Source organism: Wolffia australiana, chromosome 6 (genome assembly GCF_029677425.1).
Source record: "Wolffia australiana isolate 7733 chromosome 6, ASM2967742v1".
Lineage (NCBI taxonomy): Eukaryota > Viridiplantae > Streptophyta > Magnoliopsida > Alismatales > Araceae > Wolffia > Wolffia australiana.
Window position 1 is genome coordinate 6302624 of NC_135840.1, and position 19359 is coordinate 6321982.

The 19359-nt window shown below is 37.7% G+C and overlaps 1 protein-coding gene and 1 long non-coding RNA gene across 2 annotated transcripts; both read left to right on the plus strand.

Annotated features, from left to right (window-relative positions):
• The first annotated feature begins 2769 nt into the window (after window positions 1-2769).
• On the plus strand, window positions 2770-7708 carry LOC144704878 (uncharacterized). The gene is made up of 2 exons (XR_013581920.1): window positions 2770-5210; window positions 5300-7708. It is a non-coding gene; the product is annotated as an uncharacterized LOC144704878 (long non-coding RNA).
• Window positions 7709-13381: 5673 nt separating this feature from the next.
• Window positions 13382-15862, plus strand: ORC6 (origin recognition complex protein 6). The gene is given in 10 exon segments (XM_078576782.1): window positions 13382-13771; window positions 13773-13823; window positions 13909-14013; window positions 14089-14169; window positions 14245-14356; window positions 14440-14502; window positions 14573-14660; window positions 14756-14844; window positions 15307-15403; window positions 15481-15862. Coding segments are annotated over 10 exon segments (978 nt in total). The 5' UTR covers window positions 13382-13556; the 3' UTR covers window positions 15558-15862.
• The last annotated feature ends 3497 nt before the right edge of the window (window positions 15863-19359 follow it).

The window sequence follows — 19359 nt, forward strand, 5'->3', positions numbered from 1 at the left end:
CTCTCTCTCTCTCTGTCCGTCTCTGTCTCTGTCTATCTCCCTCCCTCTCCCTCTCTCTCTCTCCCTCTCTGTCTGTCTCTGTCTGTCTATCCCCTCTCTCTCTCTCTCTCTCTCTCTCTCTCCGTCTCTGTCTCTGTCTATCTCCCTCCCTCTCCCTCTCTCTCTCTCTCTCTGTGTCTGTCCGTCTCTGTCTCTGTCTATCTCCCTTCCTCCCTCCCCTTCTCTCCCTGTGTCTCCCTCTCCCTCTCCCTCTCTCTCTCTCTCTCTCTCTCTCTCTCTCTCTCTCTATCCCTCTCTATCTCTCCCTCTCCCTCTCCCTCTCTCTCGCTCTCGCTCTCTCCCTCTCTCTGTCTCTCTCTGTCTGTCTCTCTCTCTCTCTCTCTCTCTCTCTCTCTCCCTCTCCCTCTCTCTCTCTCTCTCTCTCTCTCTCTCTCTCTCTGTCTCTCTCTCTCTCTCTCTCTCCCTCCCTCTCCCTCTCTCTCTCTCTCCGTGTCTGTCCGTCTCTGTCTCCGTCTCTCTCCCTCCCTCCCTCCCCCTCTCTCCCTGTGTCTCCCTCTCTCTCTCTCTCTCTCTCTCTCTCTCTCTCTCTCTCTATCCCTCTCTCTATCTCTCTCTCTCCCTCTCTCTGTCTGTTTGTCTCTTTCTGCCTGTCTATCTCCCTCCCTCTCTCTCTTTCTCTCCCTGTGTCTCCCTCTCCCTCTCTCTCTCTCTCTCCCTCTCTGTCTGTCTGTCTCTCTCTGCCTGTCTATCACCCTCCCTCCCTCTCTCTCTCTCTCTCTCCCTGTGTCTCCCTCTCTATCTCTCTCTCCCTCTCTGTCTGTCTGTCTCTCTCTGCCTGTCTATCCCCCTCCCTCCCTCTCTCCCTCTCTCTCTATCTCCCCTGTGTCTCCCCCTCCGCTCTCTCTCGTCCTCTGTCTGTCTGTCTCTGTCTGTCTGTCTGTCTCTCTCTCTCTCTCTCTCTCTCTCTCTCTACTTGTCTCCCTATTTCTCTCTCGTCCTCTGTCTGTCTGTCTGTCTGTCTGTCTCTCTCTCTCTCTACTTGTCTCCCTATTTCTCCCTCTCCTATTTCTCTCTCTCTCTCTCTCCTTTCTCTCTCTGTCTATCTCCCTCTCTAGGGACCGGGGATTCCATCTGATCGATCAAACGTTTGATCAGATCGAGAATTCGATCGAATCTGATCCTCGACCATTCATCTCATCTGTCGCCACCAGCGGTAAAGGGGCGTTGACATATATCCGAATGTTCAAACTTCTACTAAAAATTTGATTAACCATTTGATAGATTACGATTATCGAAATCGAATCGAACAAATTTCTATATCCATAACGATCTGCTGCAGTGTCCGACCAAGAAATTTGCTCAGATCGGATCGAATCATTCGACGAGCATTCAATTGAATCATTCAACCAAAATTCGATCTATTAGATTCAATCTCATGTCTCTCTCGCTTATATATCTGATTATATCTGTCTCAATATCTATTATTAGATTAGGTCCCCAGTCTCTCTCTCTCTCCGTATATATATCCGATGATATCTGTCTCAATCTCAATTATAAGATTAGTTCCCCAGTCTCTCTCTCTCTCTCCATATATATATGACTCTATCTCTATCTCTGTCCAATCTCAATCTCTATTTCTTTTTTTATCTTTTTCTTTGTCCCTATCCTATTTCTATCTTTCTCCAAGCTTTGGAGAGGACACATGATTTTCTAGAAGACGACAATCGTTTGATCCAACTAGTTGACTCCTGCATCGAAGAGCACATGAGGCCAAGCACCACAATAATGTGATAAATTATTTCAAGTTGCCCACGTCCCCTATTTACAAATTTTTCTATTCCCAGTGTCTTCATTGTCACTCAGTATCACTTATCCATCAGAGCCCTCTCCACCGTAAAACAATCGCCCATCAATAATCATATATCTCTTTCCACGACTAATAGTTTTAGACCCAACACAAACCTAACTTTCAGCAATAATGCCTGAAATAATATCATGACCTACGTCTCTCTCTCTCTCTCTCTCTATCTATCCCAATATTTATATATCTATATCTTATCAAATTATATTCTATTTCTCCCTATCGCTATCTTTATCTCTCTCCCTACCTATCTGTAAGACTGTAACTTTATTTCTTCCTCCCTTTTTCTCTCTCCCTATATATATTTATATCTTTCTATATATCTCTAACTCTATTTCCCGTTCTGTCGCCCTCTGAATCTATCTCCATCTCTCTCGCTATCTACCTATATCTATATTTCTATCTCTCTCTTCTCTCTCATGGAAGCCTGTGGCTATCAAATCACCAAATGAATCTAATATCTTGCGGTCTCCATCGTGACACTTACAACTAATCCATTTAATTTCCCTTATCCCAATAATCTCGCTGTCTATCTAGATATCAATCTATCTATTACCTACCTAACTAATCTATATCTCTCTCTGGGAACCCATGTGGCTCTCAAATCACCAAATGAATCAAATATCTTTCAGTCTCAATCGTAGCACTTATGGCTAATCAATTAAATGCACATGAATTTCACAATCATGTAAATTTTATTAAATGCACATGAATTTTTACAAGTTGAGAACAAAAACAATATCTTCCTAGAATCCATATTGTAAAGGAGATAAAGGGAAATCAAGAATTAGGGAACTGTTGAAACAGGAAACGGCAATGAAAGGGTCAGTTGCTATAACTGAATCCAAACAATCTGCTATAAAAACCTTGTAATGCTCTTGTTTCAATGAGGCTTTTCTTCCTATTGTGTCTCCCAGGGCGGCGGCTCCGCCCGTCGCCCTGTCCATCCTCTAATCCCAATCTACCTTCTGTTCGGTGATTCAGCCTGAATGGCTCGATGATGAAGATCGTGAGATGCCCTTTCTCTCTTCTTCTTCTCTTTTCTTCTCTACTTCTATCTTCGTGGTTACGGGGCATCTCACGTTTCTTAACATGGTATCAGAGCCTTATGCCTTGCGGCAAAGCTCAAGATCCTTTGGCCATGTTGCCTAGGCACAGCCAAGATATACCAGCGAGTTCTCTATCTCGTCTGGCATGACTTCTTGGTTACGGGGCATCTCACGTTTCTTAACACATATATCCTCAATGACCGATGAATCACTCTGAATCCTATAATCAAATATCATTCGGTCCCGGTTCCGGTTCGCACGTCGAACTGGACCGAAGTCCGCATCCACTCCCTCTCCCCCTCTCAGAGTCTCTCCCCCGCTCTCGTTCTCTCTCTCTCTTGCTCGCCTTCTCTCCCTGTCTTCCTTGCTCCCGCTCTCTCTCTCCAGCCCTCCCTCCCGCTCTTCCTCTCTCCCTCTATCTCTCTCTCGCCCCCTCTCCTGCTCGCTCTCTCCCTCTCCCCCTGTCAGCCTCTCTCCTGCTTGCTCTCTCCCTCTCTCTCTCGCCCTCTCTCTCTCTCTCTCTCTCTCTCTCTCCCCCCCTCCCCCTCTCTCCCCCTCTCTCTCTCTCTCTCTCTCTCTCCCGCTCTCCTGCTCTCTCTCACTCTCTCACTCTCTACCTCTCTTCTCAACCTCTGCCCTGCTCTCCTTCTCTTCCTCTCCGCTCTCGTTTAAGAATCGGGCCTTGCTTGAGAGAGTGAGAGAGATCGATAGAAGAAGAAGATGAGAAGAGAGAAAGAGAGGTGAGAGAGAGAGAGGAACACGAGATGAATCTTAAATCCCTTATTTCCCACACTTTAATCTTTATCATTGGTTCATATTTATTTAGGTTATGATAATACTATATATAGATATGGTTGGAACGGTCTTGGCTGTTCGATCTTTTTAAATCATAGCCATTATAACTAGTATAACGGATATGACTCGATCTAATCCTGACCGATGAATCCTATCTATCTTCAACTCTATCTATCTTGAATCCTAGTCTATGTTGGAACTTATATGTTTCCTATTTCATTTAATCTCTAATGAGTATAGGGGTACTTGTATCATTACTATTTGCTAATCTTTATTAGAGTTCATATTGGTCCGCTGGTGAGTTTCCTTTGTTTCTCTTGATAACATGCATTTTTAGTAGATTAAATTACTCGCATTTGCATGTTATCAAGCTTAAAATGATTAAATCTATTTTTAGAATGAATTTCTGATTTTCCTGCATTTTAAGGATTTTTCTAACTGTATATTCTAAAATAATATAATTTTTGAGATAGAATATGATTTTTTTGAAAATTTTCAACATTAAATTTGGAAAGATATGATTTTTTTGAGTCGAAATATACATTTATATGTATTTTTTGGGCTTTAATTTTAATTAATATGAAAATTTAAAAATATTTATATATATTTTAAGCCTGCATTGCCAAGTGTCGCCGTTCGATTCGTCGAATGGCAACGAATTAGAACTGATTCTAATGACTGGCGACATCCAATCATTTCATCACGCAATCATCGCTTCGCGCTTCGCTAAGCGATGATTGCCATTATGACCAACAAAAAGCATTATTTATTTTTCTCTGCGCAGAGTGACGTGGACGAATAGAAAACAAGATGAATTTTTTGTAATAAATGCTGCAAAGACCGAGGCAAATTGGACAAAATCTACTTTTTGCTCTCTCTCTCCTCTGATTCTGATGGCCACGTCATGGCGTGCGCGCGTCCACCAAAAAAAACCAGATTGCACTGACGTGGCACGTGTTGACGCGCCTCCATGTCAACCGCGAATATTCTTTTTTTTATTTGTTTTTGTTTTGTTTTTTTCTTTCTTGTGTCTTTTCTTTCTTTTGTCTTTTCTTTCTCCTAGGTGCACATGGCAGGGAAAATGACGAGAGCCGCGCAGAATACGAAAAGCACAGAAGTGGGGGCACTTTGACTTCTCAATGTGCAAGGAAAATGACGACGATAACGACGAGAGAGAGAAAATTTCGAGGGCTAGGATTTCTTCAACTTCAAATGGCCATAACTTTTGATCTACAACTCTGATTGAGCTAAAATTTTCAGCGTTGCTTCATCTTCCCTTCCTCTTTCTATCCATACCCTCTTATCTATAAATAGAGCATGGATCATTGTAAAATTCATCTTGAACTTGCTTCCTACTTGTGTGGGCTGATTAAAAGATAGTGAGTTTTGAGATCCATCAAGTGTGTTCTTGGTGTCCAGGGTGTAAGGGGAGAAGCATTGGAGAAGTGCGGAGCTTACCAGCAGTCGTAAATCACCATGATCCTAGCATAGCGTAAGGATCTAAGGTAAGTATCTTTGCCTTACTTTTCTCCTTTTCCAACACCATTATTATCATAATTAGAGTTTTTTATCGACTTTTCATTTATCATTTCAGTTACTTACGTCTCCGTTATCTTGTCTCTCTATCCTCTCCATCACACTGTCTACATTCAACCACTATCATCGTTCACACACTCGACCATCACAGTATCCTTAACATTAACTTGCTCATTATATTAACATATTACTTGCATCTTTTTACTCAATATAACTAGCTCATATCCTCTACTCTCGTCTTCATCGTTTCTCTCGATAATCATCACTATCATAAGAAATTAATTCCTTAATGTGGAGACGATCCGTACTCATCACTAACTAAGTATTCTTAAGTACGGTTAAATATAATTTTTATTGAATAATCTCAATTACCAACGATGAATTAAACCCCTAAAATTGAGATTATCAGCTTTGTGCTTCGTCTTCGTTTCTTCATGCTTTGCTTCTTCGTGCTTCGTCTTCACCTCTCTATCTTGCCCTCTATCCTGTTCTCGCCCTCTCTTCCTCTCGTTCTCTCTCCCTCTCTCACTCTGTTCTTCTTCTCTCCCTCTCTCCCTCTCTCACTCACCCTCTATCCCGCTCTCACTCTCTGCATCTCGTTCTCTTCCTCTCTATCACCCTCACTCCATCTAATTCTCTCCCTCTCTCCATCTCTTTCTCTCTCTCTCTCTCCATCCCATTCTCTGCCTCTCTCTCACCCTCTCCCTCTTTCTCTCACTCTCCTCTCTTCCTCTCTCCCTCTATCTCACCCTCTCCCTCTCGTTCTCTCCTTCTCTCTCTCTCCCTCTCTCTCGCTTTCACTTTCCTCTCTTCCTCTCATTCTCTCCCGCTCTCTCTCTCACTCTCTTTCCCTGCTCTCACTCTCCTCTCTCCCATGAAAGATTTCACAATTTTCTCAAGAACAAGGAGAAAGAAGAGGAGTAGAGGAGGGAACACAAAAGATCGTGAGAGAGAGAGATATCATTGTTAATCCATAAAGAAACCATTACAATCGGTTGGTATTTATCCTAATAGCTAATAGTGTTAAATATAGTTAGTTTCCATAACTAAATCATAGCCGTTATAAAAATATAAAAAGGCTATGTTAAGATGAATATTTTCCGTTGGATCTTCAACGTTTTATCTTTAGTCCTAGCCGTTAGATGTTTTCCTATCTGTCTTTAATCCTAGCCACTAGATGTTTCCTATATATCTTTAATCATAGCCGCTAGATGTTTTCCTATATTTAATCCTAGCCGCTAGTCTCATACCTGAGTATAAGAATATATGTTTAGATTTTACTATCTAAACATATATTCTTATAGCCGCTGATGTTATGGCGCCGAGTTTCCAACTCCGTTATCACCCCCCTCATTCTCTCGTTCTCTCCTTCTCTCTCTCACCCTCTCTACCGCTCTCACTCTCCTTTTTCCCTCTCATTCTCTCCTTCTCTCTCTCACCCTCTCTCCCGCTCTCACTCTCCTTTCTCCCTCTCGTTCTCTCCTTCTCTCTCTCACCCTCTCTCCTGCTCTCACTCTTTCCCTTTCGTTCTCTCACTCTCCTCTCTCCCTCTCTCTCTCACCCTCCCTCCTGCTCTCTCTCTTTCCCTTTCGTTCTCTCACTCTCCTCTCTCCCTCTCTCTCTCACCCTCTCTCACGTTATCCCTCTCTTCCTTCCCCACTCTCTTCCTCTCTCCTGTTCTCCCTCCTTCATTCTCTATCTCTCTCTCTTACACTCTCCCTCTCGTACCTTCTCGCCCTCATTCTCTCTCCCTCACTCATTCTCACTCTCTCCCTCTCTCCCTCCCTCTCTCTCTCTCACCTTCTCTCCCTTTCTCACTCTCTCCTCTCACCTGCTCTCTCTCTCTCTCCCCTCTCTCACCTGCTCCCTCTCTCCCTCTTGCAGTCCCTTTCGTATTGCACTCTCTCCTTCTCACTTCCCCCTCTCCCTCTTTCAAACTCGCACTCTCTCTCTACGTCTTACCATCTTATTCACCCTCTCACTCTCCCTCCCTTATTCTCTCCGTCTTTCACTATCTCAGGCTTACTCTGTCATTCTCACTATCTCTTTCCCCCACTATCTCCTTGTCTCGCTCTCATTCACTCCATGTTTCACTCTCTCTCACTCTCTCTCTTTCTCCTTATCACACTCTTTCACTCTCTAATATCACTCTTTGTTTTTCACTCTCTCATTACCGAACACTACTTCTGCACCCGAGGTGACATTCAGATGGCATCTAGTTTGATGCAATGAGTAGACCAAGTCAACCTGACATTGACTTTCACATTGAATAGTCAACATTACTGATCGGGACTGGACCGGACTGAGACCAGACCAAGACCGAGACCGAAGCAGACTTCAGGTCTGGGTTTAGGTTTTTGGCAAAACCAGACTACAACCAGATTTTGTCCTTCCCTAGTTCCACCTAATATGATGAAGTATTTTTTGTTGTTGTCACCCAAGCTTAATTAGAAAGCTATTTTATTTAGCTTCGTTATCTCCATGTTAAAAAATAGTTCAGATGTCAGCTCATTTTGATTAAGTCCCAAAATTTTCACCAAGGATTGAATCCTTTTTACCATCATGTGCCACCAAGAACCAATTCTGTGAACAGTAGAAATACCATTTCCCCATACCAAAAATAGCAAAAAATTCAAGGATTGTTTTTGGCTATCTGAAGATTGAAATATTCTTTAAAAATTAAATAATATTGTTGTTGGGTTCTAGAGGCCATGACTTAGATGAAGAAATAAAAATGACACACAACGGAAGACTTTTGCAAAATCATAATGGCATCGATAAAACCATTAAATGAAGTACCTTTACACAGATAGAATCCGTGATTTCTTGGATCCTTGGCAAAGGAGTCTTCGTCGATTGAGAACACCTTAGAGGCTTCGCCGATTGAGAACACCTAGAGGCATCGCTGATTGAGATCTTCTCAAGCGAGCCCAATCGAGCTACTCAAATGTGCAGCCTCTAGATGTATCCATGCGACCCTCGACATGTCGAATCTCCTCCTTATTGTTGACAAACCCCGGTCTACCTCCACCATCGTCGTTACGCCGTTCTGATCACATCAGGCATAATGAGGGGTGTTCGGAGAGGGGAGAAGAAGGGGAAGGCCCCTGAACAATTCTGCCCTGGGTTAATTTCATTCAGGGCTTTCCCCTATTTATACTTAGAGGGTATTTTTCATAAAAAACCCCCAAAACTTAAGTATATCTTCCGACGTCCAAAAGAGCATTTGCGTGTGACCTTCTAGGCCCATGTATCAGTCTAGTTAACGACTCTAGTGGCCCAATAACCCTTATTGGCCTTCCAAATTAATTAATGTTGGATCAATTTAACCCAATCGATAGGTTGAGTCTCCAACACGTAGGGTGCCAAGCTACACCTTGTGTTCTAGAATATACAAAATAGTGTGTATCGACTCACTCAGGGAACCTGTTCTTCATCAGTTACCGTGTATGTATAATCCCTCATTCACTTGACGCTCCTAGGATGACTTAGGTTATGGTCAACTGTCAAACCCTAATCAGTCATCCGAGTTAGTACTGATGCATTCAGAAATCATCGGAGAACTTTTCTCTGATATTTCATTGCCTTGGCCAAGGACTTCATTGCATCGTCTTCCTTGAGCTGCCACCTCTTATACCGAGGGTGAATGATCCCACCTTGACCACTCAATCATCTTCGTGATTTTCTTGATGTACCCGAGCTAAGACCGTTTAGAATCCCATGATTAGAGACTCGTTGGCCATGGTCAAAGTACAACCGTCCATCCACAAGTCGTCTTTGGTGTCTCAGGTCTAAGGTCCATTTACACAACCGTAATGTGAATCAACCTGATTTACAGTTCTGTATAATACCATTCAAGGATTTGTACTGATCAATTTAGTAAAATCTTTCCACTAAAGTGCACCCACTATATATCCCTAGTGTCTCCACACTAATGGCTACGGGACCGACCATACTTATCATATGAGTGAGGCTAGATAGTGCTATTCTATTTGGATACTTTGATGACCTTCTCGAGTATCCTTCGAATAGGAATGTTTAGAACAAATGCTTAAAGACTAGTGATCTCCGTATTACAATCTCATCACAATTCGCTAAGTCCGATCATGTATTCGTGGACTTCATTGTAATGAATATGTTATATTAATGAACATGAAACGAGATGTGGAATGTGCGATTGGCTTGCCGGCCACATATATTTCCATCAATTGTATGAGCATTATTACCCCTAAAACATATATTTTTTGATCAGTTGAGGCCTCCATGCAAATAAAACAATGAATATTTTCCTATGTATTCTAATTGCATAAGCAATGTGATAAGAAATATTCTCCATGTATGCTTGGTGATAAGAAACTTAGTTTACAAGGAAGCCATCAGAGATGTCTCCACGTATATAGTGTATTTAATTCCATTAGATTTTAAAATCTGATTTCAGGAACCTTACATGTTGTTATGATGTTCTACCTCCTTTGTGTTTTCTCTAGTCCCATACTGCTGATTTTTTTGTCCACGTTATCTGAATGTTACATGACACAATACACTATGAATAAAGTCCTAAACTAGTAACACACATAATAATAAATGAATAGATATGGTATATAATTTGTATTTTTGTACTCAATTATACAGTTTTATAGGTTTTGAACCAAGCCACTATTTAGGTAGTGTAATATTAACTCAGATACACTAAATACTAATTCAAGGAATAGCCCAATGGCTACACAAGTGAGAAACATATATAAACCCTGATTAAGGAATATAAAAAAGTGATCTTAATAAAAAAAAAGTGATACTTTCATGATAATAAAAAAGTGATCTTAATACTATATAATTATATGAATATAGTCAGCTTATGATTAACTTATGGATGACCATTACGAAACTAAGTATGATGTTAGTCTTATGAACAACTCCTGAATGTTAAATTAACCAATACAAGGTAAAAGGTATGATGTTGTATAGCCTATGTGTAGAATGTAACAGAATAATGTAAAAATGATAAAATCCCCTTTAGTGGTGCTATATAAAACCACCAAACATCACTGAGAGAGAAATTGCAATTTCAAAGCCTCTCAAAGTTGTAGCTCATAGGCGTAGAGCCTGAGGGTTGATTTCTAGTTTATGTGACTTAAGCTGGATTAATTATGTATCTTGAGTAAGTAGGTACTAGATAGGTGCATTTCCTAAGGCATAATGGCAGAGAGAGGGAGGTGAAGTCATCAGTTTCCCTCCTTTAATCTTATGCTACCTACCTTCCTTGAATTTGCTGATCAAGTCAAAAGTTTTGAGCACCAAATTGTGAAGTCATCTTCAAGTGTATGATTGTGGTAAGTTTCCTTAAACTTTAAGTATCTCAGGTTTATTATATTGAGATTATCTTTTTTTATACATATCCACTCCTTTTTTTATTTAACACAAATTGATATCACAGTAAATATATATCATGTATGATTGATTTCACATATTTAAAAACATTAATATGAAAATCACTTCAAATTCATTTAGGATATTCTTAATTATAAAATTTCAGATGATGCCTTTTCCCTCATAAAAGTGACTTAAATTGGCTTCAAATATTTAATTGAGTTAAATTTGAATTTTTTATCTGCACAGCACGACAATATTACTATTTGATTTATCAAAAATATTATCATTTTCTCAATATATTTGATTTAAGAAAATTGATAAGTCAGCCATCGAATTTCTTTTTAATATCAAGTGTGTCCAAAATTATAATAAATTCATACTTTGAATTAACTTCAATTTTTTAGTTATCCCCAAAACTAAAATTTATTTATTTTCCCTCCAAGAAGTGAATCCAAATCAAACTATTTGAAATTCAATCAAATTATTTGCCCTCCAATAAGTATCCATGATTTTTAATATGGCTACAGTTTTTCGTTGTACAGCTCAAAGGTTTGGTATTATTATTTCTTCCTATTCATTTTATATCTCCTTGGTTCTTCAAATTCATGAACATTTTTATGAAAAAAATAATAAACAAGGAGTGAAAAATTAATATAAATATTTCAAGTTATAGTAAACCTTTCTATGCGCCATTTCAAAATTCCTCAAAAGAAATATATCATGATAATTCAATACACATTCTCTGTATTTTGGTAAAAATATTGGATAATAAATATGTACTAAGGAAATTTGACCCACATAAATGTATGGGTAGAATTTAGGATGGGCTTGTTTCTGTCTTGAATGAAAAATTTCCATGAGCTTGGATTTATAAAACACTTAAAAATGGTTAAACCTTCATGAAAATGCATTTAGATGAATTACATATAAATCATTGAATGCATTTCTCTTTTGATTTTATATCCAGTTCCATATTCATATACTAATTAATTATGGATCATTAATAATAATCGTTCTCTGCATGAATGATGTCATTGACTTTTATCCTCCTATTGGTAGGTTTTTGCATTTACTTTTACATAAATAAAACCATATACTTGTAAAATCTGTTTTTAATGAAAGGACTGTAATTTCCTCGATAACATGTGGTTGAGATGGTTGAGACATTGAATAGGATCCTGAAGGAAGGAAACTAAATGAAGGGAAGTAATCGTCTCAATTTTTGTTTTATTGTAAATCATAATTTTACTGACTTCATGAGACATAATACATGATTGCAAAGGAATCATTCCATTAATTTTTTTTCCAAGTCGAACCCAGAATTTGGTTATGGCATCATGTATTCCTTTTCTGTCAGAATTCCAAAACTTTTGACGCAAACTATTTTTCATCGCAAACTATTATTCATGCCTATAGAAGAGAAGGTTTCAAGTTCCAAGTGCTATAAAGACATCATATTCCTCCTTTTTGGTGTCTGAAAGGCCAACTCCATCCATGAAAAGTTGTTGATGAAGCAAATTAAGAGCTCTAATTTTGATTTATTTAATCAAATAAAATTTATATTTAGATTAAACTCCCTTAGAATATGTAGGGTTGAATAAGGTGATCTCCGCAGGGACTAGTGATTGTAGATAAAAGTAATTTAATGTTAGGAAAGAAGGATAAGAGATATTCACATGATAATAGGAAATATAAATGGTTGTATAATAATCTAAACTATGTAAGATAGAGATAACAAGGGTGATGATGATACAAGAAGGATACTACTGAGAGTATATGGATGCTATTTTCAGGGGAGGAAATGTTATTATATATTTTTATATAAAAAGTATTCATATATCCACCTTCTTAGGAAATGAAAATTATTCCCAAGTGAGAGGTAGGGAATATATGTGAAGAAAATAACTATTTATAGTTATATATGAAGGATGGAGAATTAGATAGATAGGGGAAAATGTAATATTTCATTTTTAATCAGAACAAGGACAAAGAAATAAAGAGAAATAAAGAGGGAGAGAAATGGGAGTGAGAAGGAATAATAAGAGGGTACGGAGGATTAATGATTTGAATTAAGGGAGGAAGAAGGGTTGATTGTCTTAAGAGAATGAAAATGTACATATTTATATATTTAGCTATTAATTTAAGCTAGGATTAATGTAAAATTGAAGACACAATATTAAAGAAAAATAAAAAATAAAGAGTATCATTAGGCGTTGATTGAAATTCATCAACGAATTTATACTAGAAAATCAATTTCAAAAGTTAATTTTCACAAATTCAATCTAATGTTAAGGGATATAGGATTCTTAGCATCTTGATTATTGCAATAAACATAAAAAATTAATGAGAATATCATCAACATTGAAGATCTAAACAATTTTTTCATGCATTTCTTGGATGCATGGTGACTCTTACAAAATTATTGATTTGAGGTTTAAAAAAAACGATACAGAAGGCTATAAAGCGATAACAAATAAATGCATGCATGAATTTCAGTTGGTCACTTGTCAAACTAGAAGAGATTCTTTCTCTGACATCAATGTGGAGAAAGATAACAAGATCGCCAAGTCAAGTCTTCTTAAAAAAACTTTTTAATTTTGATAAGATTTGAAAAATGAGCTCTTAGCTCTCATTCATTTTCTTGTAGTTTCTTTAATTACATCAATTTTTTTTTAAAGTATACATAGAGTTTCTTATTTAGGCCCCAAGTGTCAGCTTAGCCCAATATTTATTTTTCATTTTTGGCATCACAAGAAGGAAAACAAACGGGACGGTACGGGACGAACTGGACTGGAAGAAAAGACGCTGTTCTTGGAAAATTTCCCGCCACTTTTCCTTTCTTTTGCCTCTAAATTTTTCCCAATTGAACATTACTTGTCGATCTTCTCTGCCGCGATCTCGTCCGAGCCAATTTCCAATTGCAGTAGCTGGTTTTTGTTGACGAGATGGACATCAACAGCATCGCGGGCAAACTCGGTCTGGGCGGATCAAAGCAAGTCGTGCGCAAAGCGGAAGAACTTCGTAGGCAAGCCGATGTCCAGTTTGACTCCTCCGTCATGGGAATTGTGCGCAATTCATCGCTTTTTAATTTTCCCTTTCGCCCGCCGTCGGAATCCCTGAAAAATCTCACCTTTCTTTCTTTCTTTCTTTCTTCTTCTTCAAAAGGGGGAGGTTTGCAAGGCGATCATCTGCCTGGAAATCGCCGCCAATAGGTGATTTATTTGTGAAATTAAAACAATTCTATAGGCAAATGTTCTTGCCCATTGCCCAAATTCTAATTCTTGCGGCCTTGAACAGGATGCAAGTGATGTTTGACCGGCAAGCTGCAATCAAGATCTGTGGAATGTCGGAGAAAGCTTACATCAGGTCGTTCAATGGACTTCAGAATAGTATCGGCATCAAGTGAGTACTTTTGGAAAAGTTAGGCGTATTTCGTTTGATTGATTCCTGAGCTGATCAGTCTTCTTTGTGACAAAGGGTGAGCCTTGATGTGCGAGAACTAGGAATCCAATTCGGCTGCGTAAGACTAATTCCATTTGTTCAGAAGGGTTTACCTGTGTAAGCAGTCAAGAACGCTTCTCTGAAGAATTTCTTCTGCCTTGACTCGCTATTGAAAATGATTTTTTTTTTCAGATACAAGGCCAGGTTCTTAGCGGCGCTGCCCCCTTCTCGCCGTGCAAACACCGATTTCAGCCGGCCGGTATTCACTGCTGTGGCATTTTATCTTTGTGCTAAAAAACATAAGGTAAATTCTAAAACTCAATTCTAAAAAAAGACAATGCCTGAATCTTATTTCAATATTTTGGGATGGTTTTCTTGCTTTAACAGCTTAAAGTGGACAAAGCGAAGCTGATTGAGCTTTGTGCAACGAGTGAAGCTGAGTTTACCAGTGTAATTGATCTGATATGTACAGCCTTTTGATAATATATTTGGAGTGACTAATTTTTCACTTAATCTGTAGGTTTCCAACTCGATGAAAGATCTCTGCTTTGATATCTTTGGGGCCTCCAAGGAGAAAGAAGATCCGAAGGCTGTCAAAGGAAACAGAGGTTAATTGTCTACTATCAGACATTCAAGATAATACTTGAATTGACAGGAATATAGAGTTTCTTAACTGAATTTTCGTACCTTTTGTATGAAATAGAATTATTAGACGTGCTTCCCTCCAAGAGGAGATGCGAAGATGACGGAGATGTGTCTGACTCTTCACAGGACGTTGACGATGAACTTGAGGTCACTTTACTCTTCAAAGTTGTAAGAAAATTCAATAGGCATTTGAAAGCTGATCACTCTGTCATCGTTAGATTGGTTTCGTTGTGATTCTACGCACTCAAAATCCAACAAAAACGAAAATTGGAAGCAATTTGGACCTTTTGGGCGATTGGATAAATTCATAATCTGGCATGTACTGAATGGAGTTTTCATTCTCCGTTCTACCATACTTTGTATGAAAGCATTTGATTTGGCTCTCTTCAATTGAAGTTTTATTTTCCTTCACCGAGTTATCCATTTTGGCCTATCCATTCTTCTGATGATCGATTATATATGGGTTCTATTGCATCTCTTCAATATGTCTGTCTTATTAGCTAGACGACAGTAAAACTTTTGCCTGAATCTTTTCTAATGTGTGAAAATAATGGAAAATATCAAAACCAATTTTCACGATTTGTCATCATTCTTCTCTTTTCCTGGCAGTTGCCCACATACAAGAGGCAGAAGAAGATGGAGAGGGCAGCTTATGAGGAATGGAAGTCCAAAGTAATCTCCTCTAACAAGGAAGGCAAAGCTAAAGGTGGCATTACACTTCTTCTTATCTGGTTATTTCCATGATGGAACCTTTTCAAGAGATTTTACTTGTTCGTTATGCAGATTCCTCGACAAGAATAAAACAATCTCGGCTCAACTTTGGTGGCAAATCATCCCAAACTTCAAGCTTTGAAGCATAATTGACGTGCGAGAAGAAAGATTAACCTTCCAACCAATCATTTCAGTCAGAGAAGCTGTTATCTGATGGAAAGTATACCATCAGAGTGATGATTCTATTGAAAAACTCATAAGTCGTGGTATTTTCTTCACACATGCATTTCAAGTTTATTTAGAACACATGGGTGCAGCTCAGCTCACTGAACATGAGGGATCAAAAGCTGGATTCATCTGTCTCTTGTCAAGGGTGGACTTATGAATGTTTACACATTTACTCATTGTCCATGAATAGAAATTACTTGAGGGGACTGTTTGCTCCTAGTTTATATATGATCATGATGTATGAATGAATACGATGCCATTCGAAATCGATCAGGGCACCTTAGTGCTGATGGTTTTATAAAATTCTTCCGTAGTTTTAGAAACTAACAGCTCACACTATTAATTCCAATTGGAATTTGATAGTCCTTCAATAAGGATGTATCTGGAAAACATATATGAACATGCTGAAGACATACATACTGATGTGAAGGATAGCCCCTATCCGTGATTTGCCCTATGATCTTTTTTCCAGAGCCTAAACAAGCTACATCTACAAAGAATCTCTCAATAATTTACAATCAAATAACTTTATTTTCTGTGGTAATGTTTCAAAAAATGTACCTAAACATTATTATTTTTGAAAAATTCGTTCTAAATTTTCATTATTCTACGCTATCTCTATATCATTCTATACCAACGTTTGACATTGCTACATTGATCTAAACTACATTTGTTTCATTCACTGTCTAGAATTCATAAAACCTTTATTTTAACACCAGTCCACTCTCACTTATTCAGCTTCTCTCCTCTCCATTTCCATATGCTAATCACTCTCCTCTTCTCTCCAAGCCAACTCAGGTTAGTATTTAACCATCTCACTCCCTGTGGTTTTACTTGTCATATGCCATATATAGAGTAACTAAGGTGAAAATATACACACATAATAAATAAGTATATTGTAATAACAAGATCATAATCAGCCCTAATAATTCAGACCAGTGATTTAGGACTTGAATTTTATATGAAATGAAGATAAACATATTCTCTAACACTGTTCAATTTTTTTTTGAGGATCTGACCTCATTTAATTGATTAAATGACTTCGTCAAATTCCTAATTACTACCTTTGGGTGTTTAAGGCAGAATTTGTTGATGATTTAATGAAGATTATATAAAGGAAGATATTACCATCCAGCTGTGATATCTTGAGTAAGTGATTTAATAAACATAGCTGAAATTTCCATATTTTTTAAAATCTGAAATCGTTGCTATGACAGCTACTTTTACTCTTAACACTTGATTGGCTTTTTACACTTATGGAATTCAAAATTAAAAGGACAACTGTTCATATTGTCGTATCATAATCACTTTATATGACTGCTGGACTTTTGGTAAATTACCACTATGCTATTTCGGATTTCTAGGATAATACATACAGTTTTGATCCTTAATTTCATACACCCCTTCTCTTTATTCTATGAAAATCTGTCCAAAAGCTAGAGAGATCTGTCACTCTCTAAAGAAAATTTAAAGCTGCCTTTCGGTGTTTCCTTAAGAGGGATATTTGTTGCTAACATCAATCCAAGTCCAAAGGACTTTGAATCGTGGTTTTTGGTGAAGGGTGATTCAAGATTCAATGGAAAGGAAGCTGGCCTCCGAGTTTTGCACATCCTTGACGCCTGTGATAAGTTTGACATCTTTAATATAAGTTTTAGGTTGATTTTGAGATTTTTTCAACTTATAACTAGTTAACATTAATAAAAATCCATAGAACTTGGAATCACAACTTTTGGTTGATTTTGGAAAGAGTTACAGGGGTTTGAACTTGGACGCACAGGAATCAGACAGTTGACTAAGGAGGAAAGATTGACTTCTAGAGGTTGATTTAGTTCAATTTTGAATATGTTATCTACGATAAAAGTTATTGGTAATCATGTTAAAAATCCAGTCGTGTTGGAATATTTTTATTTGGTGCAGTTGGAATCGTCTCACTTAAGCACCAAAGGTCAAAAACGAATCACTAAATTTCATCCAAGGAGAAACGTGAAGGAGAAGACAGCTAGACGAAAGAGCAACCAGAAAAAAGGAAGTATTTTTGCAGGTAAGTCATAATTACCTTTGCTAATTGGTATCTTTTAGGTAACCAATTTCTGATATAAAAAAGTTCATGTTAAAATAATGAAATTACGCCTTGTATTGAATACTACTTAAAGAGACTTATTATATAAGAAGTGTCATTGAAAAGAAATACATATGTAAGAAATATATTTTTCTTGTTATATATTTGTGGTCTGTCAGGTTAAGGGTTTGGAGCCAAAGTAGAGAAGGCTTAGGGTCCAGGTTGAAGTGGGTCAAGATAAACATTAATATTCTAAGGATACTTGTGATGGACATCAATATATCTAGATAATATAGCACTATATCGTCTTTATATGATGAGCATGACTAATCTTGTAGCCATTAATGTGGACACTAAATATAGATAGTGGGTGATCTTATGAAAGAGTTAACTGACATTATCAATATGAATCCCTGAATGGTATTAGACCTAGTGTCATTCAAGTCTATTCATATCACAGTTGTGTAAGTGGTTCTTATACTTGAATGAAAATTTGCCTTTTCATTAGGGCATATGAGACCTTATTTATGAGTTTAAAAATCATCCTAGCTAAGATGGATAAACGAGTCTATGAAAGTGATTATGTGGTCAAGATGGGACCATCTACAATTGGTATACAATGAGATTGACTCAATGCAGAAGTTGCAGTTAAATCCTTGGAAAGGGTAATAAAAATATTTGAGGTGTTCTATGATTTTTTCACACACTCATCCTACCTAGAATGATCAATTAGGGTTTGTTGGTTAAACCACCCTAAGTCATTTTGGAAGTGTCATATGGATAATGGATTATATATACACAATAACTATGATGATAAAGGTTTAATGAGAGTGTTGACATACTATGTTGTAGATTCTAGGGCATGAGGTATAGCTGAGGACTCTAGGTCTGGTAACTTAACCAAATTGATGGGGTTCATCTATATCTAGATGTTGATATAGTTAATTCATAAGGTTGGTCTAATAAATGTTATTGGGTCATTAAATATATTAACTATACATATACATAGGTCTAGATAGTCTCATAAGATTTTTGAACATAGGTGGATATATTCCAAGTTTGGGGAGTTCTATTAATTGTTCCTAGGTATGGGGAATTTTATAAAAAATTCCGAAAAGTTATGAATGAACGAAGGGTACCTTCATTTAATACTCATGAAAGTAATTTTGAACAATCTCCATTTCTTCTCTCCCTCTTCCCAGGTTCTGCTTCTTGTGAGACAAGATGGAAAGAAAATCAGATTTATGGGCGCATTCAGTTTGAGAAATGAAGAGGAGATCTAGCACTCTGAAGATCGTGTAGATACATCATGAGGCGAGACATATGAACTCCTTGAAGATGATCACTTCTAGGTACCAAAAAATTAAGGATTTGTCTCTTCAAATGGGATGGTTATGTTTTTTTTTATGTTTTTGGTTTTCAGATCCATCTCGATTTGATATTCCATTGCACAGTTGATTTTGGATTGATTCAATCAAAGCCACAAAGCCCCAACAAAATTTAAGAATAGCAGATGTACGTATATGTGCATCTAGTTCAATTTATTTATTAATTTTGATTATGAACTCATATATTCAATTAAAACCATATCTTAGAATAGGTCTCATTGCATGTGATTGTAATGAAACATATCTGCCATTATTTTGTAACATGAAATAGAGTTA